Source organism: Notechis scutatus, chromosome 3 (assembly GCF_049901735.1).
Source record: "Notechis scutatus isolate UNSWTSFEM ecotype Mainland chromosome 3, rNotScu1.2, whole genome shotgun sequence".
Taxonomy (NCBI): domain Eukaryota; kingdom Metazoa; phylum Chordata; class Lepidosauria; order Squamata; family Elapidae; genus Notechis; species Notechis scutatus.
Window position 1 is genome coordinate 56,541,754 of NC_142011.1, and position 27,413 is coordinate 56,569,166.

At 36.0% G+C, this 27,413-nt stretch overlaps 1 protein-coding gene across 2 annotated transcripts; it reads left to right on the plus strand.

The window, feature by feature from the left end:
* The first annotated feature begins 2,468 nt into the window (after nucleotides 1-2,468).
* On the plus strand, nucleotides 2,469-25,472 carry KDM4A (lysine demethylase 4A). Of its 2 annotated transcripts, none has more exons than XM_026665722.2 (22): nucleotides 2,469-2,561; nucleotides 4,147-4,334; nucleotides 5,369-5,544; nucleotides 6,211-6,325; nucleotides 6,642-6,835; nucleotides 7,057-7,106; nucleotides 7,999-8,102; nucleotides 8,850-8,987; nucleotides 9,854-10,101; nucleotides 11,018-11,208; nucleotides 12,034-12,413; nucleotides 13,071-13,185; nucleotides 14,065-14,243; nucleotides 15,268-15,466; nucleotides 16,495-16,571; nucleotides 17,165-17,220; nucleotides 17,807-17,915; nucleotides 18,940-19,128; nucleotides 19,593-19,763; nucleotides 20,317-20,436; nucleotides 20,942-21,034; nucleotides 22,160-25,472. In XM_026665722.2, the coding sequence occupies exons 2-22, from the start codon at nucleotides 4,197-4,199 to the stop codon at nucleotides 22,298-22,300; spliced, it is 3,183 nt and encodes a 1,060-aa protein (XP_026521507.2). In that variant the 5' UTR covers nucleotides 2,469-2,561; nucleotides 4,147-4,196; the 3' UTR covers nucleotides 22,301-25,472. The 2 variants fall into 2 exon arrangements, with proteins under 2 accessions (XP_026521507.2, XP_087816230.1); XM_087960104.1 differs by lacking the exon at nucleotides 2,469-2,561 and adding an exon at nucleotides 3,798-3,820.
* The last annotated feature ends 1,941 nt before the right edge of the window (nucleotides 25,473-27,413 follow it).

Here is a 27,413-nt window from a genome sequence, read left to right on the forward strand (position 1 = left end):
GGTCTGTAAAGCTCTGAAGAGAATAAGAACAATGATAGTTTTGTTTAGCAACCACTTTGCTTAATGATCAAGTTGCTGGTCTCAATTGTGGTTGCTAAATAAGGACTACCTGTATGTGAATATTCCTGCTGGCAGCCTGTTCGGGATAGTTTAATTTCAGCAATGTTATATTGGGGTAGTGAACTATGACCTAACACCTTCTGTAAATAAATATGATTCTACAGATGGCAGCGCTTAGTTCCCTCATCTGAGCTTAGACACTAAATTGATTTGGGATTAACAGTTGGATGGGAGACCTCTGGGGAATATCAAGTTTGTACGCTGTAAACCATTTTCATATTAATGAAATGAAAACATGGTTGGCTCTATGATTTCACAAGGAGTGGAACTCAATTCAGAAGACACAACTATTGTTATTACTGCTGTAAATACTGCTTTAAGTCCTTTCTTGATTGGATGATCTACAAATGCAATAATATGACAAGGTAGGAAGCATTACTTGTTTGTTTTTTACAACTGTAGGAGCTCAAGTTCAGTGTGAGGTAGGTGCTCATCTTTTTTTCCTTTTCCTCCTTCCGAACACCATTCTAAAGTCAAATTATCCAGCATAAACTTATCTGTGTGTGTTTATAGGAGTTGAAATCTACCGGTATTGAACCAAATATCCAGTTATTTTGAGTATAATGAGAATGTAAGACTTCTACCAGAAAAAAATTGATAATATGAATCAGTTTTACAATTATTACAATGTTGAACCATAATGGTTACTTTGATACCACCTACCAGCTTAATGATAAAAGTAAATATTTGAAGTAATAAAATTTAACAATTGAAAACTATCAATTTTGGATTTTTCCCCATACCACATACTAAGGCACAGGGCAAAAAGCATATTAGTCTTTTGTAGTATTAAATTTAGAGTCCTGGTCAGATTCACAACTGGCAGTTGTTTCTAGTTCTACACCAAAGTATTTTTCCAGGCTGACCAAACAAGCTGTATGCTACAATGAGGGCAGAAATCCAGAACAAATTTGTGCTGCCTAAGTATCACATGCCTTGTTAATTTATGATTGAGAATATATATTTGAGCCTAATAGGACTCACTTCTAAATCAATATATACTAATTTTTGCCATGACTGAATCATAGGCATTCTTGGGGTGGGAGAAATATATGACAAATTGTCTTGTTACTTGTAAACCATGATTTACACTGCAGTGTGCTATATTTCAAAGCTATATCTTACATCATATCCCAGAGGCGGCTGCCTATGGGTAAGGCAAAAAATAAACAATTTAAGGAAATGTTTATAGGTATGAGCAAATATGGTATATTATTTCAGGACTGCTAGATGCACCCTGTTGAGTTTATATAAGCATAAAAATGTTTCAGCAAGCTAATGCCATTCAAAATTTAAAAGAACAGAGGTCTTCTCAGGATTTCCTATTAATCAGTTTTATGATTTATTTTATTTCTCAGATGTATAATCCACATTTTCAAGATACTCCATAATAAATTTATCAGTACCAGTAAAAATTTCAAAAGACAGGAGGGAAAGCTTATAAAAGAATGGTAAGGCCAATAAAAGTTATTTGGCTCCTGAAAGATAATGGCAAAAAAAGGGTATTTTGCCTCAAGGACCAGATATCCAGAGTTGGGAGAAACACAGACAAACCACCTCTTCGATACAGCGATATACCTGCCTCAATCGCCTTTTTTGATCAAAGATTTTCAACCGTCTTGTTTCACCTGAACCTGATCCGACTTGAGCTTCAAGGTTGTCCTGAAAAATTGAAAGTGCGTCAACTGAATATTTATAGGGGGGCTTATATCTATTTTCCTCTGCAGGAGAGAAGGAGTCTAGTGTCACATGTAGCATTCAAAATAAAAGCTGGGGGTGGGGTGGGGGGAACAGTAATAAACGTAGCCGTTCTCTTCCAAGCCTACGTGATACTTGCAATGCATTCACAACGGTTAGGTAATAATTGCCTCAGTAGCTTCTCCTCTCTCGCTTTTCCTACCCGCCCCTTCTAACTCTAATGAAAACAATATCTGCCTAGTAACACCAATCCTTTCTCACTGATTGGTTGGCCAGTTCAGGCACTTCTTACTGACTGGATCTGAGCAATAATTAACGCGAAACTTGGGATACGGTTGGAAAAGGAACGACAAATTAGAATAAAGGGGTGAAAACGCCGAGAGAAAGAAACGACTAAGTTACTCCAGCGGAGGGATCCGTCTAACATCGTTTAAAATGCATAGCGGCGTAATCGCGTCGCGCTCAATCCGTGCGTCGCTACGGAACTACTTTCGCAGCGGGGAGTCCTAATTCGATCCGCCGTCGAGACGCTTACGAAACGAACGAAAGAGGCGTGATTGGCACTTCCCGTAACCTATGAGACGGTAAAACGGACGCGGGAGCTCTTGGGGATTGGACCGTGGCCGGGAAACGTTAAGAACGTGACTGTGGGGGCGGGGCACAAGACGGGGTTGGCCCCAGGCTCATACAGAACTGTATTTCGGGCCCTGTCAGAAGTGGAGGGGGTTCCTGTGAGGCCTTAGGTGAGTGAAAATGCGGTAAAGGGAGACCACGGGGAAGAGTTAAGTCCCGGAGTGTTATGAACAGGGAGGAAGGAAAGCCTGATCCAGGCTAGGCTCCTCGGTCGACCCTGGATCGCGCTGTGGAGAATCGAAAACCATGGGGAGGGTCGACTTCCTTGGAGGGATGGAGACCCGAGGCGAGGGGTGGATGCTCTGCATTTTTCAGCGCCCTTCCATCCTGCGAAACATTGAGGGCTCGAAAGTTGCTACGTGAACGCCGGGCCTTCCCGGCTCTTTTACGAGGGGAGGTCGATGTGGGGTCGCTTCCTTGGTGCCTCTTCCCAGCCACAAGGGAGCAAGAGATCCCGGGATCAGCTGTTGCCCGTCGGAGCTCGCTCCGAGCGATCAGTGTATAAGAGAGGGCTAGGATCACAATAGGTGGAAGAACAGTTTCGAAATGGTGAGGCGAAACGGGATCCTCTCCTCTCCATTTAGCACACAGGCCGTTTTAGACAACATATTTTTCTGGTCCAGCACCAGCGCGTTGCAAAGAAAAACGACAAACGGAAGAAAGGAATTGAATGAGAGCCGGTACAACAGAGATAGGGCAGGGAAATAAAATGAAGATTTTTGGGGGGTGGGGTGGGGAGAACAACCTCTGAATGTTGGGGCTTTTAGAGCACTAGGTAAACAAATGCAACTGCTTTTAACATCATGCAGATGACGAGGTAAACTGGGTAAATTGAAAGTTTAAAAAAATGGGAAGAAAGGAGTTACAAAGAATTTTGGGGAAATTTCCCAGATTTTTTTTCATCTTATTTCCAGTTTCTTTAGAAAAAAAAGCTTTCAAAAGAGTTTCAATATTTAAAAAGTAACTATGAATTCCACCCCCCCCCCCCTTAGCATCTCTATTTCAATAAACAAACCCACATAAATTAATTTTAGTTTTATCATCACCTTTCTTTCCTCCATTTCTCTTGAGGGCCCAGTAAGCAAGGCAAGGATATAAACATTTTGGAGAAGCATTCTTTTCAGAAACAAATACCTGTGGCCTCAGTTGGCTGTGGGAGAAGATTCAAGACCTGGATAGGTCTAACTCTAAAATGATAGTCATTTAACAGGATAGTTATCTAGGATACTTGCTGTCTTAAACAGATTTCAGAGTAGGAACTTGCTTTTCTCTATGGAAAAGAAAGCTGCTCTCTTTAATATGAAGCTAGTCTCCAAGAAGAGGAAAAGTGATATTACTAAGAACTTTTTATCACGAGAAGTTCACATTGGTGAGTTTTGATTTATCAATGGCTGTTGAGACTTATCCTGTAACTAGTGTCAAATTATTTGTTATTTAAGGTTGAGGTGTTTTTTTATCAAACAATAGAATTGGTACATGTACTTTACCTGAGTTCTTCTGTAAATCTGAGTGTGAACTTGATATTTAGGAGTATAAAGGTGTAAAATAGTCACAATGAAATTGAGAAGGATTGAGTTTGATAAAGTTTTAATTAAGAAAGTGAACATATTTTGATACTATTCCTCATTCTTTATTGTGTGCTCAATAACTGCATAATACTTATTAATTTGTAATCCTTATAATTATTTGTATTAGTGCACTAGTTCTCCTGGTTCACATATGAGAAGAAAGATTGGCAAAAAAACATGGGGTCCGAATTGGAGAACCTAAATCCAAGTGCCAGAATAATGACATTCCATCCAACTGTGGAAGAATTTAAAAATTTCAGCCGTTATATTGCCTATATAGAGTCTCAAGGAGCCCATAGAGCTGGATTGGCAAAGGTAAGAAGGGCTGGGAACAATGATGGTAATGTTGCAATTTATTCATTCATATTTAGTATAATTAAATTTGATTCAGAAAAATGTAACATATTTGGTTAGTAATCAGTATCAAATGAGCAAGTTGTATTATGGTAAAATGTTATTAGATCCCATTAATGATGAAATAGTATTTTTGCTGAGAAATTAAACAATGAAAATTCTGAAGTTCTAGATTTTTCTTTTGTTGCACATTAATTTAACTAATTGTTTGACATAGGATTTGAAATGAAGCCAAAATGTTTCTGGGAGACCCGTGTAACTATATTAAAAGTTTATTTTTATGGTATGCTCTATCATGATTAATTTCTAAACAAACCTATCTCTAACTTTGGATATGCAGAATTCTAAAAAGACAACTGCAGTAATATTAATTGTTCATTAGGTCTGTGTAAATCAGTTGAAAGTTGTGCTTCACAACATAAGGTAGCATATGCAAGGCATCTCTGTTGAATCAGTAAAGCAGATGCATATTTTTCAGTAAGCATGTATATATGTAGCCAATAAGCAAAGCCTCCCTTAAGGTGCTTTATCGTTTCAAAGATATAAGAAAATAATTAACACATTGTGGGACATTGCTTTCAAAGGATTTGCACATCCTTATTGTTTGCAATAAAAAAATCATGTACCATTTAAGCAGGCATTTTCTTTTGTATTTAATTAATTTTAGATCTACAGTAAACCAGGGATCATTTTGGCATTTATACTTCTAAACTAATCACTGAGCCAAATACATGATAACAATTTAAAACAGATTTCTTGATTATGAATATTAATTTACCATGTACTTAATTTTATAAAATGCCAATGTGTAGTCAAGAGCATTAACAGTGTTGTTTGTGGATTATTAATATATGATGCCGAGACATAATTCTGCTACTCTGTGTAGCTGAAGAGTCAGTCTATTTGAAGTATTATATTATTATATACCCTTTGAATGTTCTATTCTTGTCTTGAGTTTTCCAATTAATTACTCATATAAAAATTCCAATTTCTAGATTGTTCCTCCTAAGGAATGGAAGCCACGCAAATGGTATGATGATATTGATGATCTGGTCATCCCTGCTCCCATTAAGCAAGTGGTTACCGGCCAGTCAGGCCTCTTCACTCAGTATAACATCCAGAAGAAACCTATGTCAGTCCGAGAATTCAGGAGGATAGCAAATAGCGACAAGTAAGAAAATATGATCTAAACATGAAAGATTCTAAGTGTGTGCAAGTGTCTATGTATATATGTATAGGAAATATGAGTTTGTAATGGTTCAAATATAAAGGCATCTCAATTTAACAAAGTCCATGTCAGTATCTGGCATAAGTGTATTCCAAATTGCAATATAATTTCTTGAGAATACTTGCTTCTCTATCTTACTCTTAGAGCTTCAGACAAATTACTTATGAATGGACTGCACTATTTCAATAGCAAATATTTGAATGAGTCATCTCTGAGAAGCTCCATATGTTGTGATAGTTTCTAGATCAAAACCTAGTTTTTTAAATGGATTTCTGTAGGATACTGCTGACTTGACACCTATTTTTGCTGTCTACCTTTACTAAAACCAAGAGAATGAAATTACATTAAAATAATTTTGGTAAAAGTTACAGCATCTTTATATGTGAGCAATTAGTTAATTCTATTACAAATTTTAAATGATAGAGAAGTTGACTCTGGCTCTTTCATCTGGGATGTTTGTACATGACTATATTCTAAAATTCTGATTTCCAGGATGCTTGTCTACAGTAATATGTTATTTAAAATTGGTAATAATTCATGACGTTTGTCAGTGAATAAAGAAAGTGAATGGACAAGTTATATTAAGACAGTGAACCTGTGCTCCCTTAGGTACTATACTCCTCGGTATACAGATTTTGAAGATCTTGAACGCAAGTACTGGAAGAATCTCACTTTCAACCCTCCCATCTATGGGGCAGATGTTAATGGCACACTCTATGACAAGGTAAAGAGAAGTAATGAGATATAATCAATAGCTTCCCTAGCTGTTAGTTGGTGATAATTTGTTTTTTGCATTGATTCAAGATTCATCCAAGTTTTCAGCATCAGTGTTATTTTATTTCCTAGGTTGACCACTGAAAATTGAAACGTACACTATATGTAATGTGTATATGGATGGGGTATATGAGGCAAAATTAACTTACAATATTCATAAAATAAAATTATTTGAGTATCCTCAAAGTGAATTTTTTATACAGATATTGGAATGTATGCTATTAGCTTATTGCTTTTTTTAAAAAAACTGTTTAATCTATTTTTAGCATGTAGATGAGTGGAATATTGGTCATCTGAATACAATTCTGGATATAGTAGAAAATGAAAGTGGTATTACCATTGAGGGAGTGAATACACCTTATCTCTACTTTGGGATGTGGAAAACTTCCTTCGCCTGGCACACGGAAGACATGGACCTGTACAGTATAAATTATCTGCATTTTGGGGAACCCAAGTCCTGGTGAGATATCCTGTGTGTATATGTGTGTCTGTGTACGTATCAAGATGTGCATCCATTTTTAATTGAGGATCATATTTAACAGGAAGCTGATTGTCTCAGTGTAGGAATGATGCTGAAGATGGGAAATAATTAAATTTGCTTATTGGCATCATTATATAACAAACCTAAAACATCTTATTTTTTTGTGATTATATTTGTAATTTGTTTATGTGCAACTACAGGTACTCCATTCCTCCAGAGCATGGGAAGCGATTGGAACGTCTTGCTAAAGGTAAACATCCCTCTCTCTCTAAATCAGTTTGTATAGTTGATTGCTTCTAAAGAATAGTGACAGCTTTTTTTTAATTTGTAACTGAATTGTAATCCTAATCTGACTTTACTACAGGTAATCCTCAATTTATAATTTATATTTAGTGATTGAAGTTACAACGGCACTGAAAAAAAGAGACTTAAGACCAGTTCTTGCTCTTAATGATTGTTATGGCATCCCATTGGTCTTACAATCAAAATTTAGACACTTGGCACCAGAATGTATCTACAAAACTGCAGCATTCCAGGGTCACATGATTGCCCATTGCAATTTTTCCAGGCCTTCTGACAAGCAAAGTCAATGGGAAAAGCCAGATTCTCTTAACAACTGTGATTCACTTAATTTTTGGCAATTGTGCCAAAAAAGTCATAAAATTGGGCATGACTCACTTAACAGCTGCCTTGCATAGCAACTGAAATTCTGGTCCCGATTGAGGTAGTAAGTCAAGGACTACGTATAAAATAACAGCAATAATTTTGAAAAATTATGGAAATCTTACCCAATTATTTTACTTGATTTATAAAAGTCCAACGAATATGATACTTATTGAATTCAGGATGTAAGCACTTTTTTAAAGCTGTCTCTATACATGTGAAAAAAATAAGACTTTCTTTTAAAAGATGTCACTGATGGTTCATTATGTGCTAAGAGGAAATAAGAAAAGTGTACTTCTCTCTTGTCCTTTTTGAACTTTTGTCTGAAAATCACCTCTAGGCTTTGTAGTTAATTTATCTATCTTCCATGCATTGTCAACCTTGAAAAAAGCCATATGAAAGTATTCAGTCCTGCATCCAATGAATGTTGTACAAACTGTCCTTTTCAACAATTTCTTGAATATCTGTTTCTTAAATAGGGTTCTTTCCTGGAAGTGCTCAGAGTTGTGAAGCTTTTCTCCGTCACAAAATGACCTTGATCTCACCATCAATATTGAAGAAATATGGCATCCCATTTGCCAAAGTAAGGAAAAATTGATGGCATTTTACAGAAATCTAGGAACGCAGAGATTCTTATAAGATTATAGGAACTGAAAATAAAAAGGCTAGATGGGAAAACATTTTATATTTTGTTTTCAATAGTTGCATGCAGTAGGGAGGTATCAGTTAGGAGAACATCTCCTATTTTTACAGATGCTCAAAACATCTGTAAACCGAATTGTGTCATTTTTTTCTTCACACTGAGAAGATTCCCTGTGTATACTTTTTTTCACATAATTTATAGATAATCCATAAATTCCAAGGGTACAATTTTTTACTTTGCTAGGATATATTTTCATCAGACATATTTTTCCGATTAAAATCGGAATTCCGATTTTGGGAATCGCCCGGGCGGTGCGAGCGGCGGGCGGTGCGAGCGGCGGGCGGGCGGTGCGGCGGCGGGCGGTGCGAGCGGCGGGCGGTGCGAGCGGCGGGCGGGCGGTGCGAGCAGCGCGAGCGGTGGGCAGGCAGGGCGGGCAGTGGGCGGGCGGGCGATTTCTTGGCGCGCGGTGGGGGTCTCTTTTGGCCAGCCCCGATTTTTTTTCAGAGGGGAATATCATGCCTGTTCATTCAGTAATCCTTAGAAAAAGCTAGAAATATGGGTTTTTCCCATATTGGTAGTACAGTACTACTCGTGGTAGTACAGTACTGAAAATTATAAAAGAATTATCAAATGAATTTTAAAGTTTATATAAACTATGGAGATCCATACTGATTGCTTCTCTTTCAGGTGACTCAGGAAGCAGGTGAATTCATGATAACTTTTCCTTATGGATATCATGCTGGTTTTAATCATGGCTTCAATTGTGCTGAATCTACTAATTTTGCCACACTTCGTTGGATTGAGTATGGAAAGCAGTCTGTTTTAGTAAGAATTGTTGTTTATTCCTAAATTTTTATCAAACAGAATTATAGATTTACATTGATCAATTTAATATTTTGTGGTTGATGGAATGCATCCTGTTTCTTAACAACTTTTTGCCGCTAAACATGTGGTATGAAGTAGGTCTTGCCATTTTAACTTTGGACATCCATAAAAATATATTAATTCATTCAAAAAATCCCCTAAGACAGTATAAAGAAAAAAGATTTCAGATGGAGAAATGTAGAACTCTCCAATTAGTTATGTAGGGCTACTGTTTTTGATAAAAATGTCATCATGATAGGTATCAATATTTAATTAAGAATAAAGTATGCCTATTTGCACAATTCTTAAGATATTTTTTATTAGATACATAAACAATAAGGCTTGTGAAATGGAAATAGGATAATAATGCTTGTTTAGTTCTCATATTTTTCAGATATGTTAGCTTTCCTATACCCTATTTTTAATAACTCTCTAACGTTTTTTCTGTTAACTCATCAGATTCATGTTAACTCATCAGGTTCATGGTTCAGACATATAGCTGCAGCCTCAGTTTTCTAGAGACCATTCTGTGCACTATTGTTTTATTTATTAATAACATTTCAAAGTACTCATTTCAACAACAAATGCTTTGTCAGAAAGAAAGCTCACAGATATATATCTGGTGATATCAAACATATTAAATACATGTTATTTTGTTCTCCCTTTTTCCAGGTAATTACTTTTAGCCTCCAATGTTTGAAGTCACCATTCATTCTTATTAGGAAACGGTATAATACTCTCATAAGGAGGCATAGTTGCAGAGTTAAGTTGATACTGAATTGAAATGAAAACGTAAGTGGCCTCAGCTGTTTTGTTATTCCATGCAGTGCTCCTGCCGAAAAGACATGGTCAAAATCTCCATGGAAGTCTTTGTGAGGAAATATCAGCCTGATCGTTACAAGCTCTGGAAAGCTGGGAAAGATGTGACAGTCATTGATCATACTCTTCCCACACCAGAAGCATCTGAGTTCTTTAAGGATGGACTCCTTCAAAAAGTTAAGAATGAGAAGCGCTGCCCTGAAGAAACTGAAACAGAGGAAGAATGCAAAGCAGATGAAGATATGGAGAAAAAAAAGTATGTTTGCCTTTTTTTCATAAATCATGACAGCCAGTGTCACTCACTTATTACAGTAATAACTCACTTATTAATCAACTGCATCTATGGAGCTGCTTCTATTGTCCATGCTAAGTGGCTGCCAATTACATTGGGACTTGTTTCTTCTCCCTTTCTATTGTTTTGTTTAATAACCAAATTCAGTAAGTTTTAGAAAATGGGTATGTGATTTTTATTTTTCTGTAGGCTGTAGAATATGAACAGAAATTAAATTAATGGTTGGAACCAGACTGTTCCCCAAAGAATTGGAGAAAGCATTTTGAAGGGTTTTTCTGAGTTGCCTTAAGTTAAATAATATATCATCTTAGATTCTCTTATAACTGTCTTCTGACCTGTTATAAATTTATATTAATGATAGATACCTGGTGTTTGAAATATTTATTATCTAATAGCAAATGTGTTTTATTTGGATCCTTGGGTTAAATGGGATTTCTTATAACTGAGAAGAAACCTTTTTGACATACTAATGTGAATAGAAAGCTTGTGTATTCTGTCATCTTTTGACAAACTGATGTGAAATATTTTTTCCAAGAATTTTTTTTTCTTCCTAGTGGTAAATGTATCTCTTTTTAGAGCTGTACTTTCTCAGGTACTTCAGAAAAGTCATAAAACAAATTGATAATTTTCAGAGAGTTCTGTTTAAAACCTGAATGTCTAACCTTTTGGCTTGCCTAGACTACATTGAATTATAAGGAATTATCCTCAGTGCATATAAAATATATAATGGGGTTAATATACTGTATATAAATCACATAATAATGTTAGAAGTTTACAATCTTTTAGGACTATTACTAGATGTCTAGGGTTGCATGTGGCCCATTAGCTGCGGGTTGGATGTTCCTGATTTAAAAGATGACATGGCTATTTCTTTTTGCAGTATCCCAAAGCATCGCATTGGAAGCAAACGGCACCGAGTCTGCTTAGAAGTTCCTCATGAGGTGAGCCAAAGCGAGTCCTTTCCCAAGGAGGAGGTGGTTCCAGTGCAGTTCGAGATAGAGGAAGCAGCCCCTCCAGTTGGACTTGCTAGAGAGCCTGTACAGCAAGGGGATGAAGGCCTTACACCGCCAGGTAATACTTGGATGCTACTGTTCATGGTAACCAATCTTATTAGAACTTTACTGTGGCCCAGCCATAATTAAAATTATTTAGTTTTGGCCTAGTTTATTGTCTGAATGTTGCCAATCTATGTGAAGTTTAGTGTGATGCATGAACCCATCTTCTGCTTTCAACAGACGTAAAAACATTGGGAGCAAAACATCAGGTTGAAAACTGATACAATACCTTATTAGGAATATGAAAGATATGCTCAAGAAACTGGGGTATCTGCAAATGTCTCAGATTAATTTCTTAAGTTATGTTCTTTTGACTTTAGCGACATAAACTAAGAAACTTAATAGAATTGTGTCAGTAAAGCATAGAAGAAATACAAAAATTGAGAAGTAGCCTCCACAATTGGAGACATTTTTCCAAAAATTGCTCAAGGACTGTTATGGAAGGCACAAGATTTTCAGTTATGAAATAAAATATGAAATCATTAGAATGTTTTAATTTGTATTTTGTTTTAAACTTGAAAAGATTTGGAAATGTGTCTCAGAAAAGGAATGCAACACAAAGAAGCAGGGTTGGAGCGAATAAGTTAACAAAAATTCTAGAAATCGATTAGTGAGAAATTAAAGGTGTGACATTGTGTTATGTGTTAATGAAGTTCTAGAGGAAATTCAAATTATAGGAGTATTTATTAAAAAATACATTAAACTTCTAGCCAGACTGGGCCATTTAATATTTCACATCTTGAAGCCCTAGTTTCAAATTAATTTTTAGGCTTTAATAAAATAGAGCATTTTATTTGGTGGCAGTTAATAAAGAATATTTCAAATATTGTTTTTGATGCAGAGTATGCAGATTCCTCTGAAGTAAAATTTGAAGAACTGAAAAATGTTAAACTAGATGAGGAGGAAGAAGAGGAGGAGGAGGAGGAGGAAGAGGAAGAGGAACCAGAAGCAGCTGTTCTAGATCTTTCCATTTCGCATTCTGTGTCTTCAGTTTTGACCCAATCTATCATGAAACCAAGCCCAGTCTCTAGCCTTCAGTCTAGCTCATCTTTTTGTTCTGGCTCTTCAGATTCTGATCTTTCCAGGCAGTTGGTTGAGCAAACCGAGGTGCTCACAGTTCATAGTTATGCTAAGGAAGAGGTGAATGTCATGGAGATTGAACAGCCTTCACGGAAGAAAACCAGTTTCACAGCTCGTGGGGATGAACAGGAGCTTGCAAAAGTAAGATTATATCAGAGGGTATGTCTACAATCTATGTTGCATACTATGCTTCAGACACATTTGAATGATAAAGCGATATATAGGATGGGTTCTCAATAGACACATGGAATATTGTAATTTCTAATCTTCTATCTGATTTTCACTTTCTGTCAACTGTATCAGCTGATGTGCAATTTGCAAAGAATATTTCTAGGACTTTTATTTGCTACATTAGATGCCAAATCTATTGTCGATGTAGTTCTGCATTCTGAAATACATTATTTAATCCATAATACACATCTTGCATACCCTGAAGCTTAAGCAGTGCAGAAAGTGCAAGTAATTTTTCCGTTTTTGAATTCATCCAATAGTACTATATAGTACTACTATAATGTTGTGGTTACTGTTTTTATATATTTATTTGTATCCTATTTTTATTATTTTTACAAATAATAAAATAACTCAAGGCAGAAAACATACCTAGCATACCATTCTCCTCCTATTTATCACACAACAACCCTGTGAGGTGAGTTGGACTGAGAAAGATTGACTAGCCCAATATTATCTAGCTGGCTTTCATGACTAAGGTGGGACTTGAATTCATGATCTCCTGTTTTCTAGCCTGTTGCCTTAACCACTAGACCAAGCTGTTTCTCTGACCCTGTCTGATTTCTGCAGATGGATTACATCAGATCTGTAAAGGATCATAAGCAGTCAAAGGGCCGTCGCCAGCCCTTGACCAAACTCCCACGTCATCACCCACTCTTGGTTAAAGACGGTCTTAGTGATGATGGTAAGTTCTAAATTATTTCCTTTTTTGTAATAGAGGTGTTTGCCTGATAGTGATACTGAATTACAACTAGTCCTTGACTTACTTCTGAAAATTTCTGTTGCTAAGCAACACAATTGTAAGTTTTGTCCCATTTTATGACCTCTCTTGCCATAGCTGTTGAATAAATCACTGTAATTGTTAAGTTAGTAACACAGTTGTTAAGTCAATCTGATTTCCCAAAGACGTTAGTTGTCAAAAGGTGATCATGTGACCATGGGGAATTCTGCAGTGGTTGTATATATGAAAACTGGTCACAAGTCCCTTTGTTCAGTGCCGTTGTAGCTTTAAATGGTCACTAAATGAATGATTGTAAATCAAGGACTGCCTGTAGCAATAAGTATCTTTGGATGTCTAAATTCGTCTTTTACATCTTTAAAGCAATCTCTTGTACAACATATACCTGAATACATTAATCACATTTTGATTCACAATTTTTGAAGGTTGTATACCTGGGGTGTGAACTTGATATACTTTGATGCTGAATTTTCAGCTACCAAGTTAGGATCCAATACAGCACTTTGATCTCTGAGGCAAAAGAAAGAGAGTACATATTTCAAACATGATTTTATAATTGTGAGGTGGTGTATTATTTCCAAATTAATGGTCTTACAAATTATATGGGCTTAGCAACCATGTGTGGAGCTGAACTTTTGTACACTGTAAAAGGTAGCATTTGTAAAGGTTACTAATAGAGACAGAGAGAGCATTGGCAGGCACGGCTGAAAAATGTGGAACATTATTATCTTTCCAATAGTTTAAATCTGTTATTCTTTTGACAGCCTGTAGAAAAGGGGAAATAGTTTATCTAAATTTTGATTGAAGCTGTGATTCTTACTGCAGAAATGTCAGAACAGTTAACACCTGAAGAAGAAACTGAAGAGATGGAAGCATGGGCCAAGTCTCTCAGTCAACTGTGGCAGAATCGTCCTCCAAACTTTGAAGCGGAAAAGGAGTATAATATTGCCATGGCTCAGCAGGCTCCCTATTGTGCAGTGTGCATGCTCTTCCAAACCTACCAGGTAAGCAGATTATTCTTTCACCTGGTCTACATAGTACAGAAGCACCGATACAATGTGGTTTGTTGTTAAGTGTTGGAAGCACTGTGCTAATAATGTGATTTCAGTTTTAAGATTGATTATAGTTAGAATAATCCTGCTTCCAATTTTTCCATAGTAAGTGGGTCTGATTTTCTACAGCATCTTTCATATTACCCCAACAAATCATGCTTTCTTAAGAAATAAACCATACACATATTCTAGTGCCTGATTATGGAAGCTAAGCAAGATTAAGTTTGGCTAATAATATAGATGGGAAACTGCCTGGTAATAATGGATGCTGTATGCCATAGCAGTTGTCATATTCATCTCAGATGGGAAAGGTCTTTTGAGAGTCTATATGGCTTGGTGGTTAAGGTGTGAATAATTTTTCAAAAAGTATCTATTTACCTAACTAACTCAAACATATTTGCGATAAACAAGGGTATTCTGTTTCTTATATTCTTTATTACTGTTCCATTTTCCCCTCATTAAATGATGCAACACAGAAACTGTTTAGTGTGGTATTTTAATTGTTTGTTTAAAACATTTAAGGAATTTATAATTTATTTTTTGATTCTTCAGTAGAACAAGGAAGTCTAAAACCCAAAATATTTTTTATGAATTGCTATATTGGGAATAACATATTTTAATAATTAAAATAAAATCTTAGAGCTGGAGTCATATTTGCAGAAATGTGCCTGAGATTAACATAGTATGTAATTTATCTTCGAAGATTTGGACTATTTTATATCAATTTTGCCAAACATATTTTTTCCTTTATTCTGACATGAAAGAAGGATCTACTGATTATGTTTGGTGGAAATATTTCTCTTTGGAAGGAAAACTATCAAACTTAATTTGGAATTATTGTACTTAAAGCATTACATAATGAAATAATATTTATTTGAATTCTTTCATTATGCAAACAAAAATGGAATGCTTTTCTGATCATTTATTTTTATTTCTGCAGTGTTCTTTTCTAAAATGTGTAATTTCTCATTGGCAGGCAGATTGTGGAAGTCAGAGCTTACAAGCAGTTCCAAATGCTACTAATGGAAAAATGAAAACTAAGCCCCTCATCCCTGAAATGTGTTTTACTACCACTGGTGGTAGCACAGATGTCAACCTCTCTACCCCATATCTGGAAGAAGATGGCACCAGTGTTCTGGTCACATGCAAGCACTGTCAGGTCCGGGTCCATGCCAGTGAGTACTATATAACTTAGGTCTGATTGTCCATTGATACCCAAAATAAAATATTACTATTTACCCCTCCATTTTCCCATAGTTTATAAAGAAGCAATGTAAATATAAACAGCTTATTCCTGCTTATTTTTACTTGTAAGAAAGAGCACAGGAAAAAGTCAAGGAATTGCACGTCAGTGCCCACTAGATTCATATGAACAAAATGATCTGAAAATACCATGAGTGAAGACTACAATTAAAGTGGAATAAACTCAAAATATATTCTTCAAGGTACAGTGGTGCCTTGATCCTCTACGTTAATTGATTTCGGGAGACATAATGAGTACCAAAAACTATGAGTACCAAATTTTTCCCATAAAGAATAATGTATGAGTTACAAAGCAGTGCCTACATGTTCTAGTTTGTGCATTGAACACCAAACAAATGATGAGTATTGGGACAAAATTTTGTTGAGTACCAAATTCGATGAGTTTCAAAGCAGTTGAGTATCAAGGTGCCACTGTACTTTTCATACTATGTGAAGATTAAGATGCTCTTTCTGGAAAACTAACTCGCAATATAAGAATTCAGAGGGGAAAATCTCAGTGGAATGCCAGTTACTAAGCAGGCTGGATGAGTTCCTTTCCTAATGCTTTGGATGTCACTAATACTTTAAAACAGTTAAAAAAAAACCCTAAAAGATATAAAGCACTGTAATAATTAACTTCTGGAGTTCATTTTTTCTGTTATAAAATTCATTGAATTGACGGGGCCCAGAGATAGATTTGACCCATCATGACCATTTTTATGGATTGAGTAAATAAAAAAAAAACAAGTTTGAAATTTATATTTTTAAGTGAGAGATCAGATTATGGATAGATCAGTATTGCTTTTTTGTTAGTGTGTTTCAAGTGGGTCTTCCAAGACTGGTCAAACTTATTTTGTGGATATAAATTCATTATTAATATTTGTTAAAATAAGAAGGGATATGAAAATTGAAACATTGCTGATTTTTATTGCTTAGCCTACAAACCTTTTTTTTAATGTAGGTTGTTACGGAGTAGCCCCTGAGAAAGCAGCTGAAGAATGGAAGTGCTCTCGATGTAAAGCCAATGCTTTAGAAGAGGTCTGCTAAAATTCTTTTGTGTTCATGCATGAGCCTTAGTTCGATGGCATTGGAAAGTTTGCAGTTGTGAGATAATTATTGAAATAGTTTTATTTGTATAAAAGAGTTACATTAAAATGTAAAGAAGATCCAGTTTCAGATAGGACTTTACTTCATGGAATATTTTAAATGAATAGTTTGGTTCAGGGGTGTCAAACTGGTGGCCTGCGGTCTGGATGTGTCACGCGCAGGCCATGCCTACCCCAACTCTACCATTGGGGAAAATGTTGTGAAACATCACGTGACAGTAATGTGATGCCATGAATTTGACACCTGTGGTTTGGTTGATTCAGTATCATCTATTATTAATTGTATTCATCAGTATTCTAAAATCTAGTCCTGGGGTACCAAAACCACCTCTTCAAGCCATCTGGATCACTTTAGGCCAATCACTTTCTCTCAGCCCAACTCATTTCACATGATAGTTCTTGTGGGGAAAATAAGAGGAGGAAGGGGTGTTGGATATGTCCACTGCCTTGAGGAAAAATATGTAAAAATAATAAAAGCAGGACATAAATACAAATAAATAAATGTGATTTTCTTTTGTCTGTCAGGATTGCTGCTTATGCTCACTTCGTGGAGGTGCACTTCAAAAAGCCAATGATAACAAGTGAGTTTTTATGATAATTAAGAATGGAAGATCCCTGGACTAGTAGACATCAACTCATGTTAAGCAACAAATTAGTGATGTTTCCCTGGTCTGATGCAATGCTAGTTGATGTTATGGTTGTGCAAAGTACTGTGTTCATCATTCATTCGTGTTTTGCAAAGCCTATTGTTGCAAGCAAAAATCTCCTCAAATACTTAAAGCAACCACATTCTATGAAGTTTTCATAAACTGATGCAAAGGCAGTCAGTGTGCACATGTGTGCATAGACAGCCACATTGCCATTAGTCTATTATCTGTTCATGCACACAGTAAAGAGAGAACCTTTGAAGCAGCCGTGAGCCTTCCAGAGTATGTGCCCATTTTTGTTCTGAATGTTTTTGCAAAGCACTTCTTTCAAAGACATTATGCAACTGTATTGAGAGTGGGGGAGATCATATTGTTCATAAGGTTCCTATTCTTTACACTATGGGCATATATGTTTGTTTTTGAGCTGTTTTACCAATATTGGTTTTGGTTATCCATATCCTGCAGCCAATTTTTAACAAACATTTACTAAATACTTAAGTAAACTTCTCTTTTTTCTCAGGTGGGTTCATGTTATGTGTGCTGTGGCAGTTCAAGAGGCCAAATTTATAAACATTGCTCAGCGTAGTCCAGTTGATGTCAGCAAAATTCCACTGCAGCGTTTCCGACTGGTAAGAAAGTAAACAATAGTTTGGACTGATTAATACATGCTTATTCTATGCTTTTATGAGATTCTTAAATCAGAACCCTGAGAACGTAGGAAAAAAATATTTTCAGATTACATAATTTGTGATGTTGCAAGTGGTGGAACTTTGGATGATTATACATAGCGTTTACCAACTTGTTCTCATTCCAAAGTACTGGGGAAAAAAACTATTATTTTAAGACTGGGGGGCAAAAGTCACAGTGGCCAAAAATTATGGAAGTTGGAGCCCAGCATATCTGGAAGGTGACAGATTCCAGAAAGTTGTTTTATGCAGTGTAATAATGAGTGTAACTTAGCAATTACTTGTAGAATTGAGTAGTTGTATATTAATGATCTAGGGCACATAGCTTACGTATGTGCTGGCTGTACAATAATCAGGTAAAAAAAGGCCAGTCTCAATGCATGATTCCATTATGCATGGGAAAAGTCATCACAGAGCGAGACTTCACCCTAAGTAACTTATTTCATATAAATGTTAAATAACACAAGAGATAGGACAAAGTGTATCCTATTATATAAAGGAAGATGAAAATACAAAAACATTCAGGGCCTTGATTTTACCCAATGTGTGCTGAAATATACCACGTACAAAAAGAAGCATACAGAGACTTCCCATCAATAATCACATATTTTAGCATATAAGTAAAGATAAGATAATCCCTACAAGAATCTACAGGGAAATATAATGACATATATAGTATAATTGTGTGATAGTTAAACATCATGTATTTCTTCTTCTTCATGAGATTGTACAATATTCATTATAAAGAAAATGCCTGGCCATTGAAGCAGATTGTAAGTGCCATTGAAATACACATGGAATGCAGGTTTGTCTGAAAATAAAAATTCACACTGTAGTTCATGATTTCAAAACCTGATAACAAATCTGCATCCGAATTTGATAGGCTCATGTGTCTCTTTTCGTATCCAGGCATCTGATATCTTTGGAACTTCACCTTGATTAAAGTGCTGAATTTGTCTCTTTACAGAAATGTGTCTTCTGCAAGAAGAGGCGGAAGAGAATAGCTGGTTGTTGCGTGCAGTGCTCTCATGGCCGCTGTCCTACATCTTTCCACGTCAGCTGCGCTCAAGCAGCTGGAGTCATGATGCAGCCAGACGACTGGCCGTTCGTGGTCTTCATTACCTGCTTTCGACATAAAAGTCCATCTCAAGCAGAAGTAAATAATAGAGACTTAATATTTGGTTCAGCCTAACTTAACATTTGTACTTGACACATTACTTTTGAACATCTTAATCAGTTAGTAAAAGTGTTCAGGAGGCCACACATACATACCATATTATGGAAATGCTTGCTTTGTCCTTTATTTTGAAATGTTTATCTGCCCAAAGCAACTGCTAGTTTTGTTGCTATTGTTAATATTACTGAACCTTCTATTTATATCTTCATTAAAAGTTGATGGTATATAGTTTGCATTAGCAAAATATAAAGGCATAATACAAATCTTACATTAAAAAGCTTTTCAAAAGAGATGTAAAAATAATATTTGTGCTTACCAGATAATGCATAGGAAGCACTTGTATTTTGTGCAACTTTCCACAACCTTCAAAATATTTCATGTAGTTAATCATCAAGTTCTATCTTCTGAATATAACATAGATTATTACTCCTTTGTTCCTTCAGCGAGCTAAGGCTGGTCTACAGGATCTTGCTGTGGGACAGCAAGTAATAAGCAAGCACAAGAATGGACGTTTCTATCAATGTGAAGTGGTCAATCTGACGAAAGAAACATTTTATGAGGTCAACTTTGATGATGGCTCCTTCAGTGATAACCTATATCCAGAAGATATTGTGGTATGCTTTACAGTAAAAAAAAATTGCACCAAAAATATATAGTTCTAATCTAAAGTCTCAGATTGCTGAAGTGGGTCAAATCTCTAAAGCATCCTGACAATACTTTTGAGCTGCATAATGTAAAGCTAAATATAGCATAGATTATTTGACTCCTAAATTAGAAATCTCTTCCCTTTCTCCTCCCCTCTTCAGTGCCTTTAAAAATCTTTCATTAGAGGAAAAAATAATTCCAGATGAAGATTCTATTATCTTGTCAGATCTTTACTTGTTTTATGTTCATACAGATATCTATATAATAAATGAGTAGTTGTAGAACAAGGATAATTTTATAGATCTTGTAATCTGTTCATGGCAGGAGTATTCTGATTATAAGATTAAGCTCATTGCAACTACCTCCTGATGTTAATAGAATTGTACATTTTCCTGCTCTCCTCATTGCCATGTACCAGCTCAATTGTCAAGCTTCTCCAGGGTCTATTATTTTAAGCAATGTTTCTTCTGTTTGCTATTCAGTAGATGATTATATTTCTCAAACTTTCTCCAATATGGACAGAGTCGAGATTGCTCCCAGCTTGGTCCTCCGCCTCCAGGAGAAGCTGTTCAAGTGAGATGGACAGATGGAGAGGTCTATGGAGCTACGTTTGTGGCTTCTCATGTCATCCAGATGTACCAGGTGAGTGAGGAATGGGATCTTCTCATTTTCTCTCTTTTTAACTCTTTGTGGATTGTTAATGGAGTTCTGAAATCTCTGAGATATGTATTCTGGCCTGCCATGAGCAAGATAACATGTGTAATTGACTGTTCCAAAAGATACATGGATCGATATATTAACATTTGTGTCAAGAGTTTAAAAATCTCATGAATTGTAATTGTGGCTATATAAACTAATTTCTTGATCTTAAATGGGCTCCAGGGGATGGTAGAGGACAGGAAGGCCTGGAGGAAGGACAGGAGGTTGTTCATAGGGTTGCGATGGGTTGGACATGATTTTGCAACTAAAAACAACAAACTAGTTTCTAGATATTCTGTTCTGTTATTAGCAGCTGGTCTGCCAACTCCTTCATGATGAGTACATGAAATAGTATGCCAGTTGGCTGGGATCCTGCTCCATAAAAACATTCTGCATGATACAAAAATAGCAAGTGATGCTTATGTCTATCTGATTGTTCTGATTCTAGGTGGAGTTTGAAGATGGATCCCAACTAATGGCAAAAAGGGATGACGTATATACAGTTGATGAAGAACTTCCTAAAAGAGTCAAGTCAAGGCTGGTAAGTTAAACAGCGATAGATTTTGATATGTGAAATTCTCACACAAGAGAGCATCAGTTCCCACACAGGGAACATTTCTTCTGTCACTGGTGTTAGGAATGATAGTCACCTAACAGTTGGGTTGGCAATATATAAACCAGAATAGTCATTTAATACTGTTGTATCTTTAAGAGAATGTTGTAATTGTGATTGGCTGAGGTTTCTCCAACGGCCATAGGATGGAGCCAGAAACCTGGTTTGTTCTTTTTTGCATTTCCTTTCCTTTCCTTTTGCCTTTTGCCTGATCGTCATTCTGCTTGAATTGCTGTGAGTCTTGCAACTATTCGCAAAGTCCGTTTACTGAACTTTGTTTATGATACTGGTAAAGAAAAGGACTTCATTTTTGGATTATCCCTGGACTGATTATTTTGAATACTAACTGCTTTAACCGCGTATGATTTGGACTGTTTGTTGGACTTTGTTTACCTGTTTACAGGAAGTAAAACTTACATGTTACTATTCAATGTATCTGTGTGCTGGTTGTGTGTTATTCATCACCATTCTCACTATGTTTCCCTGAGTGCACTCATTCTCCTAACGGGGAATACCTCAACAACTAATTTCAACAACTGGGACACTCCTAGATGCTTCTAGGATATAATACAATTATTAAACTAAAGGTTCCAAAAGTAATTTCAAAGGAAAGGAAAACTAGATTTTCAGAATACTGTTTGTTGAGCCCATTATTGAACTCTGCAAATATGTAGATTAATGGTAAACAGCCACTTGGAGTCTCAAGAGTTGAGGTAGATCTACAGTAAGTACTTTACTCTAAACTGGATAGTTAGATTGCCAAAATCTGCTCTTTGTTGTTTTCCAGTAAAACAATATGACTTTTATTATGCAAGAAGAAAATTGCAAAGAATCATTATAGCAGTAGCACTTAGGCTTATATACCACTTCATAGTGCTTTACAGCCTCTCTAAGCGGTTTACAGAGTCATCATATTTCCCCCAACAATCTGGGTCCTCATTTTACTGACCTCAGAAGGATGGAAGTCTGAGTCAACCTTATAGTCCTTTATAAGTCCAGTCATAGTCCAGTGTTCTCCATTGTTCTTTTAACATGTCTTTATTTGATTTGCAGTCTGTTGCGTCTGACATGCGCTTCACAGAGATCTTCACAGAGAAAGAAGTCAAACAAGAGAGAAAAAGACAGAGGGTGGTCAACTCACGCTATCGTGAGGATTACATCGAGCCTGCACTGTACCGGGCCATTATGGAGTAATAGCTTGCAGCAGGATTGCAGTGACCACCCCAAAATGGATCCTAGTACTCCAGCACAGCAGAAGCCAAACAGTCTTCATATCCCACTTTTTAAAAAAAACGAAATGAGATAAGCTTATCTGACTCTATAGCACCTTGAAGGTATGGATTTGGCTTTAATGGCAAACTCCAAGGCTATCATTTGGGAGCACATCTTTGAGTTTATGAAGCATTTGGTTCATACCAGCTCGACGTCTTTGCCGTTAGCTGTGAGTTTCTTCATTCAATACAAGCTGTTCTTTGCTAGAAGAATAACTTTCCATTACCATTCAAGGAGTAGCCCAGACAGTCACAGTGCTAAAAATGACTTTCCCCCTTTTTCCTGGATTAAATGTCTATTTCTGGGGGAAATTCTGAGCTCATCCTGCCTGCACAAAGCTGGTGATGTTACTGGTGCTTGACAATGAATTCCTTTTTATATTTATAACCCTGTTTTTTGTCATGAGCACGCTTCTTTTTTTTTAAGCATCACCTCTATGAGAACAGAGCTAAGTGAGCTGAAGAATAGAGAATGAAATTTTTGACTCTCTTTATTCCCAACTTCTTGAACCTTTGAAGCTTTTGTCCCTATTTTATATTCAGAGACTTATTTACTCATATGTTTAATTGTTATAGTTTGTGCCTATGTAATAGGAAAAGGTTTTGAGCCATTCAATGCTGTGCATTCCTCAGGCAAGAGAATCCTGGGAAATATCCTCAATTAAGGCAATAAGGACTATAAGGATTCCCGTTCCTGTTTGGCTTGGAATGGCCACAAATTGGCCTAGGTTTGCAACAAGATTGCCTGGGAAAATTAACGTTCTTTCATCTCACTGGCAGTGACTCCAAATTGTGGGCTATTTGAATCCAGTTTGAATATTCATTAAATTATGTCAGCGGTCAGCATTATTGGTATTTCCGTTTGGAAACTTTGCACTGTTTTTGCCCAAACCTAAACAGGTAAAACTAATAGAAGGGCTCATGTATATTTAGATTTATCTTTTGTGGGACAGAGAAAAGGAAGCTGAAGGTATGTTTTCAAGAGGTATCTCATTTCTTTGCTGTGCAGTCATTGGGGGCAATTTTCATCCAGATATATTTCAAGAATAAGTGCAAAGCTACTTGTCCAATTATAAACATGCCCTTGTAGTCTGTGTCTATAGTACCCGGAACATGCCCATATCATCTAATCTTGGAAGATGAATGTGCTCATGTTTACTACAGTAGAGGCTCCGGGGAAGACTAGTAATAATGTAATGCTGTACTGTAGTAATGCAGTGTAGTATTCCTTCCCTTTATTTATCTGTTTATCTTTCTGCATAAAGTTCACACAGCAGATTATGGCAACAATTGACATAGGTAGTCCTATATTTACATCCGTTCATTTAAAAGTGGTTTAGAGTTACGACAGCCTCAGAAAAAGTGACTTGCAAACTCTCCTCAAAGTTACAACTGTTGCACTACTCCTCTCAGTCAGGTGATCACAATTCAAGCGCTTGACAGTCGACTCATATGTGGGATGCAATTGCAGCATCTTGCAGTCACATGAAGGTTGTGATTTGTGATCTTCCAACAAGCCAAGTCAAATGGAAACCAGGTTCACTGAACCGTGATTCATTTAATGACCACATGTTTCACTTAATGAGCACGATAAAAATGTTTGTAAAATCAGGTCCAGTCACATGATACATTTTATGACTTCACCAACTTGCAACAGAAATTCCAGTCCTAATTGTGATTGTAAGGTGAGGACTACCTATAGAAGCAAAATTCTTCAAAGTTCAGGTGAACAAAATCTCAAAACCTTTTCTGACTCTCTCCCTTTATTAATTAAGATCCTGAATGCATTTTGGAGGAAACCTAGAAGAAGTGGAGAGATATACATTTCAGTATACAGGATTGATCTCCTTTCTGTATTACTTTAGAATTTAAATCTGCATTATTGTAGAGATTAATGCTCTCTTCATAAGCACAATATATATATATATATATATAAATATGTACAAAGGAGCAACTTTTGAAATATTTGCAATTGGACATTGCCTCTCAATTTGGAAATAGGATTGGTAATTATATAGTACATGAGAATATCTCACTACTCTCAGTTGCTGCCTTTTAAAAAGTGTCATATCTCCAGTCTCCTTTTGGATCTTTGAGTAGATGTCACACTAGTATTTATTTAAATGGTTTGTGCTATCTAGCAAGATGGGCAGCCTTTTCTTTTTGAACTTTATGTATTAAGCAAAACAGTATTCCTTTGATTCCCCAGGAATGTTTTTACTATGAAACAGAGATCCCACTCTCTTTTCTTACCTCTTAACCTGGAGGTTACTGTTGTCCCAGATATAATAGGCTTTTCTGTATTAATATTAAAACAGAATCATGATGCCAAAGGTTCGTTCAACCGGCATAGGGACTTTTAATTTTTTTTCCTGCTTTTAGATTGAAAATAAACTCTAGATGATATGAATCAATGGATTTAAAAAATATTTTTGAACTGTAGCTTGAGCTGTTCAAAAGCTTTGTGAATTTTTAAAAATGAATTCAAATCATAATCAAATATGTCTGAGTATGTCTACAAATTGGTTTAATTTATTTCAAAATCTAGAAATTAGTTTTACAGGATTTGTACAGGATTTTAATATGGCTGTTTATAATTGAACAGGCACTAAGAATTCTAAGAGCCCTTTTAATCATTATGTCCAATTTTATTCTTACAAATATGTCTTGCTCTCATCCAGTCAAACTGCAATTGTTTTATCTTAAATCATTGTAATAAAATTGTTGATTAATTTTATAGGTTTGACACATAATTGGGATAAACTTTTTCCTATTGATGGTTTAACAAGCTTTTGAAAATATAAGCACCATTTTCTTAGTTTGCCCCGGCATTTAATATATGCACACACCTCTGTATAAGGTTGCAGCAGGCTTTATATGTACAGAAAAGAACAAGATGAAATATGTGATCTAAACATGATCTATTATGATTCCTTGAAGACAGACTCCAAACATTTCTGACCTATTGGAAGTTGTGCTGGTTTTAGGATGCCAATAAGAGATGTATACAAGACAGGCAGCTTTGTGTATTGTTTTTCTGACCTACTAATATAATTTTGGACTAGACTCAACTGATTAAATCTGAAACACTTTAACCTGAAAGCCTGTGCGTCTTCAGTTATACTTGCTGGGTTTCATTCAACATCTTTCGTAGGTTCGTTTTTTTTTTTAACAAGTTACATCTATTGAGTCTCAGTAACTAGACCAGCTACATACCCCGAATCAGGAATGATACTAGTTTTTCTTCAGTTATTAATATTTCTAGCTTTTATTTAGTTAGAATAGGTGTTCATATTTGGGTATGTATTTGGAAATTCATTAGATTTAGGTCAAGGGAACAAAAATAGAAAGTGAAACTCCTAGAATATGGAATGAAGATAAGCAAAATGAGAGAAACAAACCTCTCCCTTCTTGTGGCATGTAATTTGGCAAAATAAATTAGTAGAAAAATACAAAATGCAAGAATTCATAGGTCTATATTTTTTAAAAATATTTAATTTCTACATTATTACTATTTTATTATTACAGTTTTATATTCCCCTTATTTAAACATATCAAAGGTTATATGTTAAAAGATATATAATTCTTGTTTTATAATTCAAACATACATAATTCTTCTGCCTCCTATTTTCCCACAACAAAACCCCTGTGATGCGAACTGGACTGAGAGTGACTGACCCAAAGTCATCTGGCCAGGTTTTCATGCCTAAGGCAGGATTAGAACTCACAGTCGTCTGGTCTCTAGGCCAGCACCTTAACCACTACATCGAACTGACTTTCCGATGCAGTATGATGTATCTATGCTGAGTAGTTATTTCAGATTACTTTTGTTTAAACAAATACAAAATACATAGCAATTGTTTATGAATGAAATTAGTAATTGGATCGTAGACTGCATTATAATATATTTATGATTTTATGTATTTAAATCCAAAAAATTTCTGACAATACAACCTATGACATACCAGTGAGATGAGCTGCTTTTTACCATATCTCTTGGCATAGAATCCAAGAACAAATGGCTGTTGTGACCGCTTCGTCTTATAATGTGAATAATTTTGGCTTTGAGAGTTAATTGCATCAAAATTAATGAAATTTCCTTCAGAGTTTCCATGTGTAAAATAGTATAGGAAGCTTTTATAATTCCTTGTTTTTAACTAATTAATGAACTCATCATCAAAGTATTTCTTGAAAATGCTGAAACACCAGTCTTGGCTTTATTTTTTTTCTGAGAGCACTTAAAAACAAAAATAAAGATTGTTGGTTTCTTATTTGTCAATCTTCACACCTGAGCATCCCCATATACTACAAATCATATTTCCCTCTTCAGGATTACTGGTTAGTCCTACAAAACAGGGCGTGTTATTTTTTTTAAAAAAATCAGGAATTTAAGCGTTTACAGGAGAAGAAAGATGTGACTGCTCATCTAAGACCTACAACAATATCCTTTGCTGAGGTCCAGACTCCTATTAAAACTGTATATCAGTCATTAAAGCAACATTTCTTCTCAATACTGTTGAATATTTATGCTGTGGCTTAGTCTGCATGTTTGTAATACTTTATGTAAAAGAAATTAAAAGTTTGGCAAATATGCAGACGGGACCGTTTATTTTGCTACAAGGATTGTGTGAACAGTGACTTACTAAAAACACTAGAAAAAAACACTAGCAAGGCTAGAAACTTTTAATATCTTGCCTAGGAACTAGCTAAGATCAGCCATCCTGTGAGAGGCCGGGATGAAGGGAGGCTAGCACAGTAATGCTCTTGTACTTGGCTTGTACTAGAGAAAAGGGAGGAAAGCCAGCAGGAGCTGCTGTAGAGTTGAAGAGGATTTTTGAGCCTGACAGGATATCATGTTCACTGCAGCTGAGCTGACCTTCCGTTTGTTTATTTGTTAACTTTTACTAACTGGGTCTTGTTTCCAGACACTTGGACACACAGCAGGAAGTGGAAAGTGACATAGTTTCCTAAAGCTCCAATTTTAACTATTTTACCAGATACCATCCAGTCAGGACCATACAAAACAATACTGTGCA